The sequence below is a fragment of the Salmo salar genome, chromosome ssa10, assembly GCF_905237065.1.
Source record: "Salmo salar chromosome ssa10, Ssal_v3.1, whole genome shotgun sequence".
Taxonomy (NCBI): Eukaryota; Metazoa; Chordata; class Actinopteri; order Salmoniformes; family Salmonidae; genus Salmo; species Salmo salar.
The window spans coordinates 111493074-111516138 of record NC_059451.1 but is presented as its reverse complement, the minus strand read 5'-3'; the positions used below and the strand labels follow the sequence as shown (position 1 = coordinate 111516138).

General features: G+C 41.8%; 2 protein-coding genes across 8 annotated transcripts in view; one reads left to right on the top strand and one right to left on the bottom strand.

Annotated features, from left to right (window-relative positions):
• Positions 1–10697, bottom strand: part of LOC100380677 (receptor-type tyrosine-protein phosphatase beta) — a 48628-nt gene extending 37931 nt beyond the window's left edge. Inside the window, exons 1-6 of one of the 7 annotated variants that reach the window (XM_045688434.1) lie at positions 10555–10697; positions 10395–10458; positions 7699–7801; positions 5842–6246; positions 2192–3459; positions 863–1139 (exon numbers count right to left, since the gene is read on the bottom strand). In XM_045688434.1, the coding sequence (XP_045544390.1) occupies positions 863–1139; positions 2192–3459; positions 5842–6127 (1831 nt within the window). In that variant the 5' untranslated portion in view covers positions 6128–6246; positions 7699–7801; positions 10395–10458; positions 10555–10697. Of the gene's footprint in view, positions 1–862; positions 1140–1246; positions 1780–2191; positions 3460–5841; positions 6247–6895; positions 7156–7698; positions 8093–10384; positions 10459–10554 lie in introns of those variants that run through there. The other 6 variants (XM_045688435.1, XM_045688437.1, XM_045688436.1 and 3 more) reach the window with 6 other exon arrangements.
• Positions 10698–19062: 8365 nt separating this feature from the next.
• The window catches only part of LOC106561543 (leucine-rich repeat-containing G-protein coupled receptor 5), a 35600-nt gene continuing 31597 nt past the window's right edge, over positions 19063–23065 (top strand). Inside the window, exon 1 of the mRNA XM_014125616.1 lies at positions 19063–19402. Within this exon, the coding sequence (XP_013981091.1) occupies positions 19188–19402 (215 nt within the window). The 5' untranslated portion in view covers positions 19063–19187. The remainder of the gene's footprint in view (positions 19403–23065) is intronic.

Below are 23065 nucleotides of genomic sequence, written 5' to 3'. Positions count from 1 at the left end.
TTCCAGAACTTCCCTGGTTCTAATCTAGAGCTGTGAGACCAATGACCAGAGGGGTTCTCTGGCTCCAAGTTCTTGGCAGGACATTCTAAGGTTGTGGCCTTGACAATGTTCAAAGGATTTTACAAAGGATAAAGTGTACTGGACTTCAGCGGTGTCGGCACAAGAGTTCTCTATGTTCTTCATTATCAAAGCGATGCACAGAATCTATTCAGTGCAACATGGTTCAATACTGGGCAGAACAAAGGCTCGACCACTGTAAGCATAAATCAAATAATACAAAAGGATATGATATCATGAATGAACATATACAATTTCAAGCCATTTCCCAATACATCAAATATTACAGTAAAATTATATGAAAGCTACATTCTAAATGTTGCTACATACAATTTAAGTATCAACTTTTGTGCAATAAAACACCAACAGAAAGACAACCAAAAGGAGCTGTTGGAATAAATGAGATGTTTACAATACATTACAACCTAAGATGTCCTAATATGATATCATATGTGTTAGATCTATTTAATGATGGCGAGTTTATGCTCTCAGTGGAGTCATGCCACTACTAACTGTTTGAAGTGGTTCTGACTGCCAAATTCGATATCTTTGAATTAATCAGGTGTAAAACGTAATCTTTAACGAAATATAATCATTCGAATATCATGATCAACAATAGAAATAGACTAAAATCAACAGAAAACATATATAGTGCATGATACTGGGGAGGGGGGGTTCTGATATTGTAGGACGTTTAAGATGAATTAAAGTCAATTTAACAGTCTAAAATACATTTAGAATAGAATAACATTAAATAGGTTAAAATATAACAGAAACGAATTTTGGTTTATAACACTTAGCTTACCTGTTCTCACTGATACGTTTCTCCTCTCTCCATCAGTCTTCGATATCACTTCAAAGTGGTGTAACGTCCCAGGTTCTAAATCCCTTATATCGCAGATATACACATTACTATACTCCCCATATTGATCACAATCCGTTATATCGGAACGACTATTCTCATAAAACACGGTGAAATTACAATCTTCTCCTGTTGTTAATAATTTGAGTGCAATAGAATCCGTCCTGGCGCTGGTCTCTGTCAGGTTGACTGAACATTTGACAGCGTTAGTGGTCTCGGCCTGAAACGAACAAAAAAGTGGCAACATGTAACCAAAAGATAGGCTAAGCAACAGTAGGCAACAAGAGGAAAATAATCAAGGTTAAATTGACTTTATCCATGACTCACCTCGACACAACACCACCATAAACAAACGATCAAAATAATAGTTGCACATCTGAACATTGCGGTCGTTGATTTAAATCCGTTAGGGCAATAAATAATATTCCAAAAAATTAAATATATACCAACATTGGTTGTCATAATCGGTCCATAAAATACAATGTATATTTATTTTCTGAATTTCACAATGGCATGTTGGAGGCGGCTACAGGGGTGGCACGTGCCTAACCAAGCATGGCATCTCGTTGTGATTTTGTGGTTGCCCAAAATCTGTGCAATGTAGACCACGCACAGTCTCTTCCCACGCTACCATCTCGTCACTTTCAATCTCTAGTCCACATTATTTTCCTACACCCTTCCTCAATGCTCAGGCTGCACCATCACCGGCGTCAGGTAGACAGACTGCTCAGGAAATTGATTCCATATCAGCATCTACTTCCGCCCACTATATACACTTTTTCTAACACCTACAGTAGCCTAAGTTCCTATCAAATAGTCTGTCTACTTGCTCACAGCCTTAACTTTCACTTGAGTCTGGACAGCAGCACCTTGAGCAGCCTCCTCTCCCTGTGATACCCCACCCTGCTTTCCTTCCTGCCTGCCTGCCTGCCTCTCTGCCTTCTCTGTCTGAACAACTTTAGGTCCACTTAAACAAACACCCATAGTATACAGTAGGTTAAAGGGGCATGGCATGGGTGTAATTCATAGCCTACTATTGTGATTGCAGAATTTTCTCTTTTGAAAGACTATTTGAATATGACTAATATATTCTATATTACTATTTGCCATTACTATAGCACTTCTTTCAGAAGGTCTGTTCCAAGCTTCACTGCCTTTAACGTCCCTTGTACAAATATGCATGCAAATATGATTTTGAGCATTCTTTATGGAATTTCACAAATTCAAAATCGATTGAAAAGTTAATTTCAAGTGACTGTCGTCATCACGCACCTGTGGGATGGAGGTGAACTCTGTGGTTGTAGTCGGTACTGTAGTAGTTGTTGTTGGAGCTGTAGTTGGTGTGGGTGTGGTTGTGGTAGTTGTGGATGTGGTTGTGGTACTTCTGGGTGGAGCTGTAGTAGTTGTGGATGTGGTTGTGGTAGTTGTAGGTGGGTTTGTTTTAGTTATGGGCGGTGTGGTATAGGTTGTGGGCGGGGAAGCTGTAGATGTGATTGGAGTGGTATTGGGTGGAGTTGAAGAGGCAGTAGGTGGGGCTGTAGAGGTTGTGGGCGGGGCTATTTTCATTGTGGGTTTTGCTATAGTCTTTACTGTTGAAAAGGTTGTGGGTGAAATTGAGGATGTTGTGAGCTGAGTTGAAAATGTTGTGGGTGGGGCTGTGGCAGCATTGGGTGGGGCTACTTTCCTTGTGAATTTGGCTGTAGTCTTTGTTGTTCTGACAACAGTAGGAGTTGTAGGGGCAGCGGTTGTTGTAGTCAGCACAGTTGTGGTTTTGGTTGTAGATGGAACCACAAACTTTCTGGGGGGTACTTTCCTAGTTGTGGGAAATGCTGTGGTACTGGTAGGTGTGATGGTAGCATCATATTTAGTGGTTGAAATAGAGGACGATATAGATAAAGCAGCAGAAGTTGTGACTTTAGCATCAGAGGTAACGACCACTACTGCAGAAGTAGCTGCTGAGTCTGTTTTAGAACTTGTGTTAGGCACTGAGGAAATTGTAGAGGAAACCACAGTCATAGTGGTAGCTGCAGTTGACACCATCTCATCTGCATTAGGTGTGGTGGAACTGGAAGTTGGTTGGTTTACTGATGGAGTCTTGGCTTCGTTCCTCGAGTCGAGGAGGGCATTTTCGGTGGCAGCACTCACCGTTTGGTCCATGGCAGAGTCAGTTGTGGACAAAGCAGGACTGGATGAGAGAACATCATGGCTGTGGTTGAGAACTGCCCCTGATGTTGTGACGGCCGTTGAGATGGAACTTGGAATGAGATCCATCGTGGCCGTCCTTCTTGTCCGAGGCTTGACGATGTCATTAGTGTGAGTCGCCACCACAGACTTATATGTCGCCACCCTATTGGTCGATGTGACCGGGACTCTTAATGTAGAGATCTGCCGGGTGGTCCTACTATGGGTCCTCATAGTGTTTGACGAGGAGTGTGTGTTTATTATTGTTATAGGGGCTGTTCTGATGGCGTGGGTGTATGCCAAAGGTTGGTGTGTGGATGAGCACATTGTGGGGGTTGGGGTTGAGATGGTGGTGGAACCTAGAAGAAAAAGGGGTTATTGTGACTAGACTTATACACATGGTTGTAATATGATTGGATAACATTGAAATAAATTGAAGATAATGTACGTGTTCCATAAGTAATAACTCTAACCCCAGCCCAGGTGTTCTTAAATGGGAAATGAAAGAATTTGACCCTAAGTCCCAGATAGCGCTGTGCTTTGATGTGGGTGTTTCCTCCTAAAAGAAACACACTGCATGCTCGCAACGCCTTATCAATATGTTAAGAACATGGTAATAGATAGTTTATTGTCATGTTATTCATCTTTTTAACAAAAAAGTTAAATTAGGTTAAATAAATAGCTGGGTATTGGTTTTATTGGTCCCACTTTATTTGGATAGTCCATCTGTAGATGCTGTACAGACAAACTATCTGTTGATAAGCAACTGACTATGTTTATAAGCAACTGCTTGCTAAGGTTATGGTTAGGGTAAGGGTAAGGGTTAAGGTTAGAGTTAGGGCTAGGGCTAGCGTTAGGGTAAGGGTTAAGGTTAGAGTTAGGGCTAGCGTTAGGGTAAGAGTTAAGGTTAGAGTTAGGGCTAGCGTTAGGGTAAGGGTTAAGGTTAGAGTTAGGGCTAGCGTTAGGGTAAGGGTTAAGGTTAGAGTTAGGGCTAGCGTTAGGGTAAGGGTTAAGGTTAGAGTTAGGGCTAGCGTTAGGGTAAGGGTTAAGGTTAGAGTTAGGGCTAGCGTTAGGGTAAGGGTTAAGGTTAGAGTTAGGGCTAGCGTTAGGGTAAGGGTTAAGGTTAGAGTTAGGGCTAGCGTTAGGGTAAGGGTTAAGGTTAGAGTTAGGGCTAGCGTTAGGGTAAGGGTTAAGGTTAGAGTTAGGGCTAGCGTTAGGGTAAGGGTTAACGTTAGAGTTAGGGCTAGTGTTAGGGTAAGGGTTAAGGTTAGAGTTAGGGCTAGTGTTAGGGTAAGGGTTAAGGTTAGAGTTAGGGCTAGCGTTAGGGTAAGGGTTAAGGTTAGAGTTAGGGCTAGCGTTAGGGTAAGGGTTAAGGTTAGAGTTAGGGCTAGCGTTAGGGTAAGGGTTAAAGTTTAAGTTACGGCTAGCGTTAGGGTAAGGGTTAAGTTTCGGGTTAGGATAAGGGTTAGGGTAAAGGTTAAGTTTCGGGTTATGATAAGGGTTAGGGTAAGGGTTAAGTTTCGGGTTAGGATAAGTGTTAGGGTAAGGGTTAAGTTTCGGGTCAGGATAAGGGTTAGGGTTAAGTTTCGGGTTAGGATAAGGGTTAGGGTAAGGGTTAAGTTTCGGGTCAGGATAAGGGTTAGGGTAAGGGTTAAGTTTCGGGTCAGGATAAGGGTTAGGGTAAGGGTTAAGTTTCGGGTTAGGATAAGGGTTAGGGTAAAGGTTAAGTTTCGGGTTATGATAAGAGTTAGGGTAAGGGTTAAGTTTCGGGTCAGGATAAGGGTTAGGGTAAGGGTTAAGTTTCGGGTCAGGATAAGGGTTAGGGTAAGGGTTAAGTTTCGGGTTAGGATAAGGGTTAGGGTAAGGGTTAAGTTTCGGGTTAGGATAAGGGTTAGGGTAAAGGTTAAGTTTCGGGTTATGATAAGGGTTAGGGTAAGGGTTAAGTTTCGGGTTAGGATAAGGGTTAGGGTAAGGGTTAAGTTTCGGGTCAGGATAAGGGTTAGGATAAGGGTTAGGGTTAGTAGATAGCTGAAATGTTACTGATTGTCTGTAGATCACCTACAGATGGACTATCAAAAAAATTAAGTGTTACCATTTTATTATATATGATAACAGGTGGCCTGAATACACTTTTAGTGTAAATTAACATTAAACAATATCAGTTAGGCTTACATTGTAGCAGGTGTAGTTTTTATTTTTCAAGTGTGACATCTTCTATGTCCCCTGTATGGCCATTAAGTTCACAGGAAGAACACTGCTGACGTTCTTCCTGACTGAGTGAGTGGGCTGATAAAACACTTGACAACAATGTGCAGGAAAGTCAGTATCAAGAGTGTCATCCTCTGCTTTCCTCAAGCATTCACACCATACCAGTGTCAGACAAGTCCAAAGTCGACACGGTGCAAGTCATTTAGATACAAATCTTATCTAGGTGATAATTCCGATTTTTTAAAATGACAATCCGTTGCATTACTGTAAACTAGGTAAATGATGTCATAACGAGTTTGTTGGGTCCATGTAGAGATACTGTGACTACTAATTCTGTAGTTGGGCCTTATCATTTTACAAGACGTTCTCTTATCAAACTTCAGAGGAGGAAAGACAAAATATCCATAAAGTTCAAGGCAACTATATAGGCATGCCTACTTATAATTGATGTATGGTAGTTGAATGCACAGAAATATATTATTATCTGAATGCAAACGAACAGAAGACATGCAGCCCAATTCCTCAGTACTCACCTTTACGCGGGCATAAATGGGTAATCACCTGTCTCCCTCCAGAGTAGATTTCCTCATACTTAGTCCAGTTGGAATACCCCTGGTCCCCTCGGATCACAACCCGTATACCTTGTTTCTTCAGGTACATGGGCTTCTCCGCTAAACCGAAAGTTCCTCGTTTGTCGTAGCATTTCCAAGCAGGTGCGCTGTCACAGTCTCTGATCGTGGCCAGGCGCGCGTGCCGTGGTATTGCACTGCTCGGGTTGGCCCAGAGACACTTGGCTGATTGTATGTGATGCAACTTCATATCTTTCGTCCATTCCCATTGTTGATAGGGACTGGTGACATTGCATTTGCCGAGGAACACAGTCGTTTTGTGGGTTGACAGGCACAGTTTCTTTGGTGTGTGAGCAATAAGGAAACCGTCTAAATGGGAGATACAAAGAGATGGTCAATAGTGGGGGACTAACAATCATCGAAAGGCTGAAGAACTAGTGCCAAATTATTCATATATTGAAAGCAATTTAGTAATGTAATGTTTTAAATGCACAAGGCCCAACATTTCTCAAATACCTACGGGCTACAAAAAGCTACAGGCTTACAGAAATAGGTTATAAACATTTACCATGATTATGTTAAATCAGTTCTCAAAAGGCAACAGTTTTATTCGATTACAACTAGTACTTTTCTTTGGTTGTAGCTGAATAAAATAGGTAAAATTTACGTTATTGTTATTAACGAATAATCCCTCATCTCAAACCTGAGTGAATGTATTAGGTTTAAGCCGTCCGTTAAATACGATCATGGTCAATATGAGGTAAAATAAAAATGTTATTTGACAAAGAATAAACTCTTTATTGTTACAGTGAGATAACCTACTCTTGTCATAATATTTGGAATAACCTCAATCAAAAAAATTCGTTGACTGACTGACCCTTCCCTGTATAGACAATGATGAACTAAAGTTTCCGTTGTTGACTATCTTCACGCACAAGAAATGTGGTTATTACACTACTCTAATAATCAGCAAGTTAATTAACCGACCTCTTCACACTTTAAAAGACATACTACTTACTTGTCGAATAGCATCGAAAAAGTATAAAGATAACGAAAAACAAAGTATCCATTTTAGTCTACAAGTTGTAACGGTTTAACGCGTCTGCTGGATTCAGATGAGTTGAGTCGTTGAAGGGAAGTTGCCTTCTGGGAAGGACAAAGTCAGTGACCAGCGCTTCCTTCTATTCAATTGTTTTTGTGGTTTCATATTAAAGTACCCTTCAGCACTGGACATCGACAGGGAAATGCTCTTCTATCGGAAATACCAAAGAACATCGCAGATGTTTAAGTGTTCAGATAGCAGGCAAACAGATGCAATGTTGGGACAGGTTTATATACCCTGGATAGATGGTATACGATGCAATGGCGGGACAGGTTTATATACCCTGGATAGGTGGTATACGATGCAATGGGCGTGATGCCTAGCTACCCAAGTTTGGAATACTGACAACATAAGAAAAAATGACAAGAACATTTTATGATATTTTTCAGTGTTGACATTTTATTATTTAGTGTAAAGCCAACAGCACATCACCAAACCCAGTTATTATCATATTCCAAATTCCCTTTCATATAGGTCAATTATTTGTTAATGTCACAATATCCAAAATGCTAAACTTAGACCTAATTCAAAACAAATCTGGAAGACAATTGGAGTTATTGTATTTTTAATGCATTGCAATATTGTTGCTGTAACATGTGTTCGAAGTCAACTTACCTGGTAAAGTAATTAACCGAGTAAATCATTACATAATACAGCTATTTACAACTGTAAATGTACCAGTTATTTTTCTGGTATGAGTGACAATGTCAAATGATTACCATCACTAGCTCAACCCAATGTGTCCACAGTGTTCCTTTGGCCTCCTCCAGCTGACAGACAGTGATGAACCTCATAGCTTCACAGACTTAAATCATGCCAGTCCTACACACAAACACAAACTAATACATATTACCATTGGCCTATGAGCATTAAAATACAAGGCAGTTGAAACATTGGTAAGGTATCTCTATGGGTGACAACACAAAACTGAGGAAACCAAACTGCATATGCTTCCATATTTTGTTTACATGCACAAAATAATTGATTATGAAAGGGTAATAGAGAAAGGGATGGACTGGGAAGTGGTAGAGAAAGAGCGAAAGAATGAGAAAGTCAGAATAAGGGCTACACTTGGAGAGCCCCAGAGAATCTCCTGGGCCAGCAGAGTTCAGGCTCTGCTCTTTTTTCCTGGTCTTATCTCCAGTAGGAGTGGGTCCTTTGTGGGACAGAGCCCTTAATCAACCCCCCCCCCCATCTCTTTCCCCTGGGGAACACTCTCCCCCCTCCCTAACATCCTGTGCTAGTCAGGGGAGAGATCTCTCTCTCTCTCTAAGCAGGACATCTCCTCCACCCTTCCTCTACATCCTCCTGTCAACCTCCATCAACCATACCTTCAACCTTCAAATGTCACCGACACATGAAGCACTAACCTGTCCTGGACCTTCACTCATTGGCACGTTGTTAGAAAGCTCACATTTGTTGAGTTTTTTTAATCTCATTTTGTATCCATGTATTGTTGCTTATTAAGGGGTCCAACACAGAAAAAGTTAGTAAGCAGTGATTCTTACAGAAACTACTGCTGTTACATATCTGAACTAAACCACAACAACCCACAGACACCCAGCACTGCAGTGCCGAATTCTGCTTCACAACTTTTTAAAAGAACCTAAGAAACTCAATCAGACCCGCTTTAGCCGACATCTGCATAGCGGTTGTTTTGGCGTGTCGGAGGTGGAACTGCGTTTAGAGCTGTCAAATCCACAAGCAGCTCCGTGCATTAAGGCCAGTTAAGGCTATCGTGGACACTGCCATTGGACGCAACAAAACCACACCCGACTATAATCCAACAAATCCAATGCAATCCCATGAAGTTTCAACACTGGAATTAGACTGACAGGCTACAATCCCCTCATCCAAATGAACATGAAAACATGCATTAGCCTCACATCAACGGTTTGACATTTGAGAGTCATTATTTCTACCATGGATAGAGCCAACACTGTCTAGTACCGTTTTGAACTTCTAGCTCAGGGGGGATAATAAGGAAGGGAGTGGTTTGTGACACAACACAGCAGCCGCTCCCCGATTCGTCAGCTCATACCACAGTTACACCTCCAACACCGTCAAAACATCAGCTATACGGGTCCGGCCAACGCTGGTTAGCGCTAGTTAACGCTCAATCTGATTGAATCCAGGCCTAAAGGCTGTCACTCCTCTAAAACAACATCCACAAACCTCTCATCCCATCTCATCTCCCTGTCTCATCCCATCTCATCTCCCTGTCTCATCCCATCTCATCTCCCTGTCTCATCCCTGTCTCATCCCTGTCTCATCTCTGTGTCTCATCCCTGTCCCCCCCAACACACAAAAAAACACCATTCTGCACTAACTGTAATTTTTATTCAGACATTTGGAACAACTCAAATAAATAATCATAACATTTAAAACTATATAAATAGAAATATATATACAAAAATAATACTCATAAGTATCAAAAATAAGTAACAAAGACAAATAGAAACAAATTGTAGTATATAAATACAAATAAAGAGAATCTAATTATTACACTTGGTGATAATTATTACACTAGGTGATAATTATTACACTAGGTGATAGTTTAATAATTCAATTCTCTTTATTTGTATTTATATACTACAATTTGTTTCTATTTGTCTTTGTTACTTATTTTTGATACTTATGAGTATTATTTTTGTATATATATTTCTATTCTATTTATTTTTAACAAAAAACACTAAATTTCACAAATCCTATATTACACAATACCCAAATAGAATAACACTTATAAAGAAGAGAACCTGATTATTACACTATTGCACTTCAAACAAGAAACACACAAACTATTTAGCACAACTAATTGCATTAGTACTGTACAAAGTTAGAGGTGCGCTATTTGTTATATTCCCCTGCCCCCCCTACCTTGGGCTTCCAGTGGGGAGACCTGAGGTCAACCTACCCCCGCCCCCCTCCCCATCTCGTACTTCTGAGTGGGAGACCTTCCCAGGAGGTAGCCTGCCTAGCTCACAAACTAGAATCAGGGCGCCCACTCCGACTAGATTAATTGACCCACAGTCCCACACAGTGACATGATATCACTGACGTGATGTGCAAATGAGCGATAGAAAATCGATGGCGCAAATGTCACCATTCAGAATATTTTTTACATAATTTAAAAAACAAAGATTATGCAGGCGCCCCATGCCGGCTCGGCAAGATGCCGCCCTGGGCGGCTGCCCATGTCGCCTATGCCTAAATCCGCCACTGCTTGTGTCTCATCCCTGTGTCTCATCTGTGTCCAGACTGACACAAAATCACCCCTCTGGCAGGTATGCAGCTCAGTTTAGTCGATCACAACATGCTGTTAATGACAGTGAGCTAGGCTGCAGTATTAGTTTCAATAGAGGGATGAGAGTACAGTAACAGAGAGAATGTTGTATGATAGCAAACCTTGACTCACGATGGTGATGCGTTTGTAAGGTACTCTTATCCGCCTATCCCTTATGCTGCAAAGGGAGAAGCACCTGTAAAAAATGAAATCATATGGTTATTTTTACAACTAAAGTCCTTTGTAAAACATATTTTCAAATGATTTCCAAAAGTAAGATAAAGCAACATACCTACTTCTTGAAGTGTGTCTTGACACAGTGGCTAGTGTGGGATATTGGCTGGTCTGGTCTCTCCAGGTCTCATGCTACTTGTCTCCTCCCTGTCGACCCATTGTGTTCTGCCTGGGAGAGCAGAGAGCTAAGAGGTCAAAGAGACTGTGGTGGGTCCCGGTCCCACGGGGCCAGATAAACGGAGGGAGAGGGTGGGGCCAGTGCAGTCCCTATGCTGAGCCAGTGCGGTCCCTGGGTGCCCCCCTCCTCCCTCCCTCCCTCCCTCTCCCTCTCTCTCTCTCTCTCTCTCTCTCTCTCTCTCTCTCTCTCTCTCTCTCTCGCTTCCTCTTTCTCTTTCTTTTCCCCTCTTCCTCTCTCTCTTTTGTACCCAGCCTTGCCAGTCTGTTCCTGCCACTCTAGTGCCAAGGTCTAGAGATAGGGCTGGATAATAGCATGCTGTTCCAGAGCCCAGAAGGCTGCAAGATATAAGCACAATGAGTTAGATTAAAATGACATGCTTTTATCCCGCTCAGTGTTGAAGCATGAGTAGAATTTCTATTCATCTTACTTCTCTAGCTAGGGCCCTTCACTACACACTCTCTGCACAAAATGGATGGGAAGATTTAGTACCATTTCGTGTAGAGTGAGCTTGTATACTTAACCCCACTAGAAATGACCCTGCTGCTGATTGATCTGAAGTTCCACCCTCTACAGGAAGACATGCTGTGTAACCCTGGTCTGTCTACATAGACCCCAGAGCTCTGGACTCTGGACTCACAGACCCCCAGAACACTAACTCGAAACAGACAGACAGACAGACAGACAGACAGACAGACAGACAGACAGACAGACAGACAGACAGACAGACAGACAGACAGACAGACAGACAGACAGACAGACAGACAGACAGACAGACAGACAGACAGACAGACAGACAGACAGACAGACAGACAGACAGACAGACTACACTGTTCAAGTTGTGTCTACAGTTTCCCAACTTGGTCCTCAACCCCCAGGTGTTGCACGTGTTAGATACCAGCACTAGGCCAGTGAGAGAAGCAGCTTGATACTCAGTGGACTAGTTGATACCAACACCAGGCCAGTGAGAGAAGCAGCTTGATGCTCAGTGGACTAGTTGATACCAGCACCAGGCCAGTGAGAGAAGCAGCTTGATGCTCAGTGGACTAGTTGATACCAACACCAGGCCAGTGAGAGAAGCAGCTTGATACTCAGTGGACTAGTTGATACCAGCACTAGGCCAGTGAGAGAAGCAGCTTGATGCTCAGTGGACTAGTTGATACCAGCACTAGGCCAGTGAGAGAAGCAGCTTGATACTCAGTGGACTAGTTGATACCAGCACTAGGCCAGTGAGAGAAGCAGCTTGATGCTCAGTGGACTAGTTGATACCAGCACCAGGCCAGTGAGAGAAGCAGCTTGATGCTCAGTGGACTAGTTGATACCAGCACTAGGCCAGTGAGAGAAGCAGCTTGATACTCAGTGGACTAGTTGATACCAGCACTAGGCCAGTGAGAGAAGCAGCTTGATACTCAGTGGACTAGTTGATACCAGCACTAGGCCAGTGAGAGAAGCAGCTTGATACTCAGTGGACTAGTTGATACCAGCACTAGGCCAGTGAGAGAAGCAGCTTGATGCTCAGTGAACTAATTGAATCAGGTATTACCAGGTGTGCTAGAATTATTTGTTCTATTCACCCGTTGAAACCTGGTGATTATGTCCAACAACTGGAGGTCCCTAAGGACTGGGATGGGAAACACTGGAAACACCGTCCACATACAATGCTATGGTGGTCCAATAACAAAACTGTCTGCAGCTGTCTGATTACATAAGTGATCAGGCTATCGGGGCCCTGTGATTGGGCAGACCGTCCCTTCTCACTCCATATTATTTCAACTAGTCCTCCTGAACTGGTGGGAAAGAAAACGAATCATATCCCATGTTAACCTTGACTCCAACTCCCTCGCAAACTCACCCGTGCATGCTCAATCACACACTCACATGCGCGCACGCACACTCGCACGCACGCACGCACTCACACGCACGCACGCACGCACGCACGCACGCACGCACGCACACACACACACACACACACACACACACACACACACACACACACACACACACACACACACACACACACACACACACACACACACACTCCCGTTTGCTTTAATGTGAGTCATAAAGTGCTTCCTCCTTGTCACTCAGTCCGGCCCAGGCAGGGTTTGGCTGCTAGCAGGAAATCTCCTTTCCTCTGCAATTAGCCATTTCCTGGTTTAATCAGAGCCTGGTGACCTTGTGCACACACCCTGACTTATGACCCCTGAGGGGGGCTGGAGAGAGATGGATGAACCAAACTGTCTGTCTCTGTGATGATGGGGCAGAGATCCCACATAGTACAGCTATACAGCCAGCTTGCTATGTCAGATACAAATGTGCCTTAGTTCTAATGATATTGTGTACATTGACTCATTCCAGGGTTTTTCTTTATTTTCACTATTTTCTACATTGTAGAATAATAGTGAAGACATCAAATCGATGAAATAACACATATGGATTCATGTAGTAACCAAAAAAGCGTTAAACAAATCAAAATATATTTTATATTTGAGATTCTTCAAATAGCCACCCTTTGCCTTGATGACAGCTTTGCACACTCTTGGCATTCTTTCAACCAGCTTCACCTAGAATGCTTTCCCAACAGTCTTGAAGGAGTTCCCACATATGCTGAGCACTTGTTGGCTGCTTTTCCTTCACTCTGCGGTCCGACTCATCCCAAACCATCTTAATTTGGTAGGCCAGTTGATCTGATGCAGCACTCCATCACTCTCTTTCTTGGTCAAATAGCCCTTACACAGCCTGGAGGTTTGTTGGGTCATTGTCCTGTTGAAAAGCAAATGATAGTCCCGCTAAGCCAAAACCAGATGGAATGGCATATCCCTGCATAATGCTGTGGTAGCCATGCTGATTAAGTGTGCCTTGAATTCTAAATAAATCACAGACAGTGTCACCAGCAAAGCACCCCCACACCATAACACCTCCTCCTTCATGCTTTACGGTGGGAAAAACACATGTAGAGATCATCCATTCACCCACACTGCATCGGCGGTTGGAACCAAAAATCTCGAATTTGGATTCCAGACCAAAGGACAGATTTCCACCGGTCTAATGTCCATTGCTCGTGTTTCTTGGCCCAAGCAAGTCCCTTCTTCTTATTGGTGTCCTTTAGTAGTGGTTTCTTTGCAGCAATTCAACCATGAAGGCCTGATTCACGCAGCCTCCTGTGAACAGTTGATGTTGAGATGTGTCTGTTACTTGAACTCTGAAGCATTTATTTGGGCTGCAATTTCTGAGGCTTGTAACTCTAATGAACTTATCCTCTGCAGCAGAGGTAACTCTGGGTCTTCCATTCCTGTGGCGTTCCTAATGAGAGCCAGCTTGATGGTTTTTGCGACTGCACTTGAAGAGACTTTCAAAGTTTCTCTTTGCTTATTTGAGCTGTTCTTGCCATAATATGGACTTGGTCTTTTACCAAGTAGGGCTATCTTCTGTATAACCCCCCTACCTTGTCACAACACAACTGATTGGCTCAAATGCATTAAGAAGGAAAGAAATTCCACAAATTAACTTTTAAGGAGGCACACCTGTTAATTTAAATGCATTCCAGGTGATTACGTCATGAAGCTGGTTGAGAGAATGCCAAGAATGTGCAAAGCTGTCATCAAGGCAAAGGGTGGCTATTTGAAGAATCTCATATATAAAATATAGTTTGATTTGTTTAACACTTTTTTGGTTACTACATGATTCCATATGTGTTATTTCATAGTTTTGATGTCTTCACTATTATTCTACAATGTATAACTTTTGACCGGTAGTGTATATTGCATTATAAGTGACCTGAGAATACAACTTCATTACTTGTCAATAAAACATTCCAGGTATTCTCTGTTGGTAGAAGAAGGGAGGGGAGAGGAGGAGGGAGGAGGTGGGGAGAGGGGACTGGGAAAGGAGGAGGTGACCCCTCTCCTCTGGCCAACCAGACTGATGACTGAAACAGAGCACACAGATCACACCTTATATCCTGGTCAGGAAACAACCTGACACGCACTCCTGTCCCAGCCTTTCCCCTTTTATAATCAGGCAGAATTGCCCTAGCATGTCTAGGGGTCCTGATAACATCCCTGTGAGTCTGCAGGTCATCCCTTGGTCCATATCTACTGTATTTATTTATTTTATTTATTTTGCTCCTTTGCACCATATTATTTATATTTTAACTTTGAACTTTCTTCAAACTACAAATCTACCATTCCAGTGTTTTACTTGCTATACTTTATTTACTTTGCCACCATGGCCTTTTTTGCCTTTACCTCCCTTATCTCACATCATTTGCTCACATTGTATATAGTCTTATTTTTTTCTACTGCATCATTGATTGTACGTTGTTTTACTCCATGTGTAACTCTGTGTTTTTGTATGTTGTTGAACTGCTTTGCTTTATCTTGGCCAGGTCGCAATTGTAAATGAGAACTTGTTCTCAACTGGCCTACCTGGTTAAATAAAGGTGAAATAAATAAATAAATAAATATCCACAGGCCAAATTTGCTTCCTCTTATTGACCATTCATGTGAAAGGTTGAGGTCTATCTTAATTTGTTATTTTTTTATTGAATATTAAAACATACAATCTACTTCTTGCAGTAAAGCCGCTCAACATTTACATTACATTCAGTCATCTAACAGACTCCCATCCATAGCGACCCATGGAAGCAACCAGGGTCAACACCCTGCTCAAGGGCACATTGACAGATCTCCCACAAGGTCAAAAATGGGGACCCAAATCAGCGACCAATCAGCCACTGGCCCAAGCACTTAACCTCCAGGCCACCAGCCCTCCAAGATCTCCCCCACCCCACAGTTCCCAGAGAGCTGCTTCTCAACCATCTGAGACCTCACCTCCACAGCCCCCCCCTCAGAAAAAAAAGTTATAAAATAAAATAAATCCATTCCCCACCCAAGACCCCACCCCCCAACAACCAAAAAAAATAACAAAAGAGAAAAAAGAGAAAGACAAAGGAAAACAGAAAACAACAATGCAAGAACTCCTTAGATATGACTAAGGAGTTCCTCAGTGCAATTTTTCCATAAATAGACAGGTTGAAGGATCTTGTCTATTTCTTCTAGTTTTCTATTTAAATTCATTGTGGAGAGCTCATTTATATATTTTCTGATATGAATACCAAGTATGTCTACTTCACCGTCAGCCCATTATATAGGTAAACTGCAGGGTAATGTAAAAGTTGTATTTTTTAAAGATCCAATACATAATATTGTACACTTATCATAATTAGGTTTAGGTCCAGAGAGTCCAGAAAAGTGATCTGGATCTTCAATGAGACATTGCAGGGATCTAGCTTGCAGACTTAATATAAAACTTGAGTTATCGGCATACATGGTCACCTTTGTTTTTAAGCCTTGGATTTCTAATCCTCTAATGTTGTTATTTGATCTGATTTTAATAGCTAGCATTTCAATGGCCATAATGAATAGATACGGTAACAGCGAACACCCTTGTTTAACTCCTTGTCACGTATACTCCCTCTCCAGCTTCTAGGTCATCAGGCTGCTGATTATCCTGCACACCTGTCACCATCGTCTCGCGCAGCTGCACCTCATGACACTCACCTGGACTCCATCACCTCCTTGATTATCTTCCCTATATATGTCACTTCCCTTGGTTCTTTCCTCAGGTGTTATTGACTCTGTTTTCATGTTGGTGTGTTGTTTGTGTTACGTGTTTGTTTCATTTATTTATTTATTTATTAAAACACTCACTCCCTGAACTTGCTTCCTGACTCTCAGCGCACTAGTTACACTCCTCTTGACAATTCAAACTCTCTGAGAAGTAGCCGTTATTTACTATTTTACACCTGGGGTTGCTTAACATTACTTTTACCCATTTTATAAGAGAGTCACCAAAGTCTTACTTTATCAAAGACCTTTTCAAAATCTGCTGTGAATACCAGACTGTTAGCATGCAAGGACAGAGAGGACAACTTCAGACAGTTCAGTGGAAAGACCAGCCCGAGGTAGACCACAGATTTAGGATCAAATTACTCAAATCCTAACCTTAACCATAAAGGCAAAGGATGGTAAATAAATACTGCACAAAAAGAGTTTGTTTTTATGTTATTTGATCAAGAAAAATATTTAATTTGATGTGGATGTTTTGTAGCTTGGCCCATAACTTTGCACCTTTTGATGTAAATGTTTGAGGACAGGGTTTTGTTCTTTCTAGATTCCATTAGAATGACAATTTTAGAGAAAGGGGCAGGGCAACAACTCCAACTATTGAATTCTGAAAGATACTGTTCTTAATTCTACAACTACCTTTTGGAGATGCTGGGAAAAAAATGTTTTTGCTGCGCTACAGAGTCTATATCGGTCCGCTAATACTAATAAAGGCCCAGTGCACTACTTTTGTGAAAAACTTAGATTTTCAAAAAATAAATGTATTTTTTATTCCGATTTTTTGGGGGGGGATTTTTCAGGGGGTACTGCAGCACCCTCAGCACCCCTACTTCCCGCAGCTATGGTGATGGGTGGCATTAGCTGCTGTAACATCACTTCCGGGGCGTCATGCACCCATTATTTTAAAGGGGGCACGAAGTACATGAGGATGGAGGGTCTGTATTGAGCTGTCTGTATCCTCCTGACTGGTGTTTCTTTTTTTTAAGAAGCTAATGCTTCTTTGCATCTCTGCAAAAATCTCGGTAAAAGATTGAAAGGAAAGTGAGTCTTATTCATGACATTTTGTAATTGCTAGGGGAAGTCTAGCAACCTTTTTGTTTTTGTCTAGATAGTTAGACAAGCTACTCTAACTTGATTGATAGCCTGAAATGGCTTGGTAGCTAGTTAAAATGTTGGGAAATTGGGAACCTAGCTAGCTGGCTAGCTAAAGCCAACGTTGTAAATGTGCTAGGTGGCTAGTATTACAGAGAAACAACAAAACATTTTTGTTTCAACCTAGTCCTTGTCAATGACAAGCATACCCATAACATGATGCAGCCACCACCATGCTTGAAAATGTGAAGAGATCACTCAGTGATGTGTTGTGTTGGATTTGCCCCAAACATTACATGTTGTATTCAAGACATAAAGGTCATTTCTTTGCCACATTTTTTGTAGTTTTACTTTAGTGCCTTATTACAAACAGGATGCATGTTTTGGAATATTTGTATTGCATAGAGGCTTCCTTCTTTACACTCTGCCATTTAGGTTAGTATTGTGGAGTAACTACAATATTGTCGATCCATCTTCAGTTCTTTCCTATCACAGCCATTCAACTATAACTGTTTTAAAGTCACCATTGGCCTCATGGTGAAATCCCTGAGCAGTTTCCTTCCTCTCCAGCAACTGAGTTAGGAAGGATGCCTGTATCTTTGTAGTGACTGGGTGTGTTGATACACCATCCAAAGTGTAATTAATAACTTCACCATGCTCAAAGGGACCTTACAGATAATGTGTGGCGTACAGAGATGAGGTAGTCATTCAAAAATAATTGCAAACACTATTATTGGACACAGAGTGAGTCCATGCAACTTATGTGACTTGTTAAGCACATTTTTAATCCTGAATTTATTTAGACTTGCCATAACAAAGGGGTTGAATACTTATTGATGCAAGTCATTTCAGCTTTTCATGTTTTATTATTTTTAAAAATATTAATAAAAACTTTGACATTATGGGGTATTGTATGTAGATCAGATACACAAAATCTAAATTTTTAGCAATTTAAAATTCTGGCTACAATGCAACAAAATGTGTGAAAAGTCAAGGGGTGTGAATACTTTCTGAAGGCACTTTAATCGGATTATAAAAAAATGTATAATCAGTTACATTATCAGCTAAAATATTGTAATCCGATTACAGATACTTTTGAAAAACAAGATGATTACTTCTAGCCTACTTTAAATTCAGAAAGCATGTTTGCGAAAAAAAAAATGCATTATGACACCGTTCAGTTTTTTTCAATAACATTCAATTCAGCACTGAATAAAGGCCACGTTTAGGTTTGTTCCACCGGAGAGTCTGACCATTATGATGACACCAAATCAAATGTTATTGGTCATATACACATATTTAGCAGATGTTATTGTGGGTGTAGCGAAATTATTGTGTTCCTAGCTCCAACCAAATGAGTTTGATGGATTAGTAACTGTAACGGATTACATTTAGAAAGTAACCTTGGTGCTGAAGAGGATGAAGAGTGCAATCTCAGACTCACCTCCAGGCAGCTCTGCTTCCATCAGGCTCTACAATTCTTTGAGAGAGAATGCCTGCATTAAGAGTGGGGTATTTGAATACACCACAAGATGGTAGCAATCTACAGAAGTCTACAGTAGCCCACACTGACACATGGTATTAATCCTGTATCGTAATAACAATACAATGTGGGCTCCTCCTCCCTACTCCGCCTTTTGCCCATATCTGTCTATTATTGAATGGACTTCGTCATGATGCGCCGTGCCATGAATGTTGCTTTACTCTACCCAGGCAAGCCATTGCAAAGAAACCAAGAGGGGACAAGTCCAACACTAGTTAAACAACTGCAGTGTTCTCTGAAAAACATTTCTGTGTATGGTTATTATGTGTTTTCTTGCAATTATTATGCTCACTTTTCTGCTTGGAGTGGCGGACTGCGCGGGCACAGAACGGACCGGGGTTCTTGACACCGACACCGACTGCCCGTCGCTTTGTAACTGTGAAGACGACGGCATGCTTCTGCGCGTGGACTGTGTGGACCTCGGTCTCGCGGAGTTGCCGTCAAAATTGAGCGTATTTACTTCCTACCTGTAAGTTTCAATTATATTCATAACTTGTTCGGGTGCTGGCAACTGTTGCGAGTGTAAAATTTACTGTATTATGGATGCTCTCCATACACGTTTGCACCTGTCTTTTCGGCAGGGGATAAAACACGAAATACCAACGCTAAAACAAGCAACCCTGCAGGTTCTCTCAGAAGTCTGTAGAGTTCTACTGTGAGGACACTCTGACCCTATCCGTGCCAGCCTTGAGTAGGATTACTGTAATGGTTCTTGACAAGAGTTGAAAGACCAAAGGACTGACCTCTTTCTGAGCCAGGTCACAGACATGACATCCAAATATCAGAACATTCACGACATACTTTTGATTGTTGATGTGTGTGTGTGTGTGTGTTTGTGTGTGTCAGTGGCGATTTTAGCATGTCATTTTTGGTGGGGCAAACACAAAACAATACATTAATTGAACTATAATGAAGACCAGGGGCAAAAATCTGATATCAACTTTGGAGGGGACAATTACATGAAATTTTCTCAAGAGCAATTCCTGAGGGGGACACCAAAAGTAGTGCTGTAACACATAGCCTACATTGTAATATGGTAAATGTATATTGAGGAAACAAAGAAATAAGGTGTTTGCCGTACTCCTAACTACCGGTACCCAAAACTACACAACTAATCACAACAGCAATACCATTGCCTTTAACAAATCTTAGTTCAGTCACCAGTTTAGGTTGAGAGTGGGGGTATCCATGGCATTTTCCTATTATGTTCCTATTTTACAAGTCAAAAAAATTGAGAACCTTTCATAATGTTGCCAAACAAAGACTCAACAAACTTACCTGAGACTCCCTGTCTCTGCCAGTCTGTCCCTGCATATCTGTCCCCAACTCTGCTGTCTGTGTGCCAACTGTTGCCTGCTCTGCCTAATGACATCATTGTGAAACATTTCCATTAGAATTTCATTTCTTTCTTATGAACATTTTATCAACTAGTCTTTGAGATATTAGGCTACTAGGGTTCTTACTTTGCGTTTAGCTGTACTGAAAAATACTCTGATGTCCGTCTTATTTTTCTGCCATTTTTCTACCTGGCTGGCTGGCTACACACACACACACACAGTGTGTAGGTTATTTACAGTAGGAGATGGGCTTCTATCATCTTATCTTTTATCATTCTATTTGGGCTTCGATCTAAAAGGTAGCTAGCAAATGTGAAACGGATTAAAATGACAAGAGTTGACAGCTGTATGAGTTCACCATTTACACAACATATGCTGCAACCTTTTGTAATTTTAATAGTTTGTTTCATATTGGCTGGCTTCCAACAATAGCTGAATTTGCAAAGCTAGCGAGCACCAATTCAGTTTCAGTGGTGTTTGCTATAATCTTTGCTACCCGGGTTAAATAAAGGTGAAATAAAATAAATAAATAAAAGTTCCCTTGCGACAATATAGCTTTTGCAACGAGACCATTAAATATATTTAAGACAATGGTAGAAGAGAGTGTAGTTCTGTTCAGTTTATCGCTAACCTTTATCACAGGGACTTTGAAGTACTAACTTACATCATCTGCATGCTGATCTTGGAATAAATTGACGATAGCAAAGATTCCATCTTTGACGACGCCACATAAATGTAATAGGTACTAGCTAGCTTAATAGTTCATATTTGCGCGCTAGCTCTGCATATTCAGCTAGTGTGTGTGCGCGATTGACTGGATTAACCTCACGTCAGTTACGTGCATTGAGTGCCTCTCAGACAGTAGATACGACCTCTCTGTTACCTAGCAAGTTAAGGAACTGGCAGTGGATCAAACCATTGTGAGGCAAAGGGTGGGGGGGTCGCAATCTTTTGAAACTTAAAAACGCGCTATTAAGTGTCTATAATCAGCACAATTGCTTTCATTGCGTATTATTAATATTAGTTAAATTGCATAGTTATGTTTCAGTGATAGATTGGGGGGGACAAATCATATTTTTCCCAGAATGGGGGGGTTGTGTGTCCCCCGTCCCCCCCGGGATTTCCGCCCCTGATGAAGACAGGTGGTGCCCACATAAAGCCGTCCCATTAGAGCTTTCTTTCCAGCACAATGGAGTGAATCCTTACCGCGACTACACCTGGCTATCAGCGGAGCCTTGTCGGGCAGCTAAACAATTCATTCAGCCTTGTTTATTGCCTTAAAAAAACAGCTGATATGGCTAACTTACTTAAACAAATGTGGTTTCTACTGACAATTGAGATGTACAAACTATGGCATAAGGTAATGATGAGCGGATAAGAGGCATTCCGTAATTTCGATTAAGACAATGAGCTAGCGACGATTCTGCTGCTCTTACAGTATTCACCCTGTACACCAAATCAAAACCATTGGATAAATAAAGGGGGCATATAAGCAGACAATGAAAAGCAGGCTACTAGTTGCTTTGCACTGCTTGCAGTTAGCCACTGATTCCTTCCAAACAACTCATTGTTGAATTTGCGATTTCCAAATTGTTGTGTAATCTTTATGTCCAATGGCCGATGAGCACCGATACGTTTTATCTATAATTTCTCTTCATTAGTTCTCTTCATATGACAAGGATTAAAAAGGATTTGCCAGTAGATTGTTGACTTGATTCATGATAATGACTGCTAGCTAAGACTTTGAAAGTAAGATGTTGACAGTCCAATCAAAGATACTGTACATATGACGTGATTTGAAGTCATTTTATCTGTGGCCAATGATTTTGAGCCTTATTGGAAGAGCACTTGTAATCTAACTCTATGGCAGCACCCAAAGGGCTGACATTTTGGATGTCTACCCTTACTAAGGACATAAACTTCGCAATGACATAGTGCCCCCATGAGTGACAGAACACTGAACCAATCACGGCGCAATGCTCCTATTTCTTGCTGGCTCACCCGACAACCACAGAAGCACTGAGCTAGGTTGAAACACCTGCATTTTGGGCCATGTGTTTATGCAGCTTTATTAACTCAAAGATATATATATATATACACTGCTCAAAAAAATAAATGGAACACTTAAACAACACAATGTAACTCCAAGTCAATCACACTTCTGTGAAATCAAACTGTCCACTTAGGAAGCAACACTGATTGACAATAAATTTCACATGCTGTTGTGCAAATGGAATAGACAACAGGTGGAAATTATAGGCAATTAGCAAGACACCCCCAATAAAGGAGTGGTTCTGCAGGTGGTAACCACAGACCACTTCTCAGTTCCTATGCTTCCTGGCTGATGTTTTGGTTACTTTTGAATGCTGGCGGTGCTTTCACTCTAGTGGTAGCATGAGACGGAGTCTACAACCCACACAAGTGGCTCAGGTAGTGCAGCTCATCCAGGATGGCACATCAATGCGAGCTGTGGCAAGAAGGTTTGCTGTGTCTGTCAGCGTAGTGTCCAGAGCATGGAGGCGCTACCAGGAGACAGGCCAGTACATCAGGAGACGTGGAGGAGGCCGTAGGAGGGCAACAACCCAGTAGCAGGAGCGCTACCTCCGCCTTTGTGCAAGGAGGAGCAGGAGAAGCACTGCCAGAGCCCTGCAAAATGACCTCCAGCAGCCCACAAATGTGCATGTGTCTGCTCAAACGGTCAGAAACAGACTCCATGAGGGTGGTATGAGGGCCCGATGTCCACATGTGGGGGTTGTGCTTACAGCCCAACACCGTGCAGGACGTTTGGCATTTGC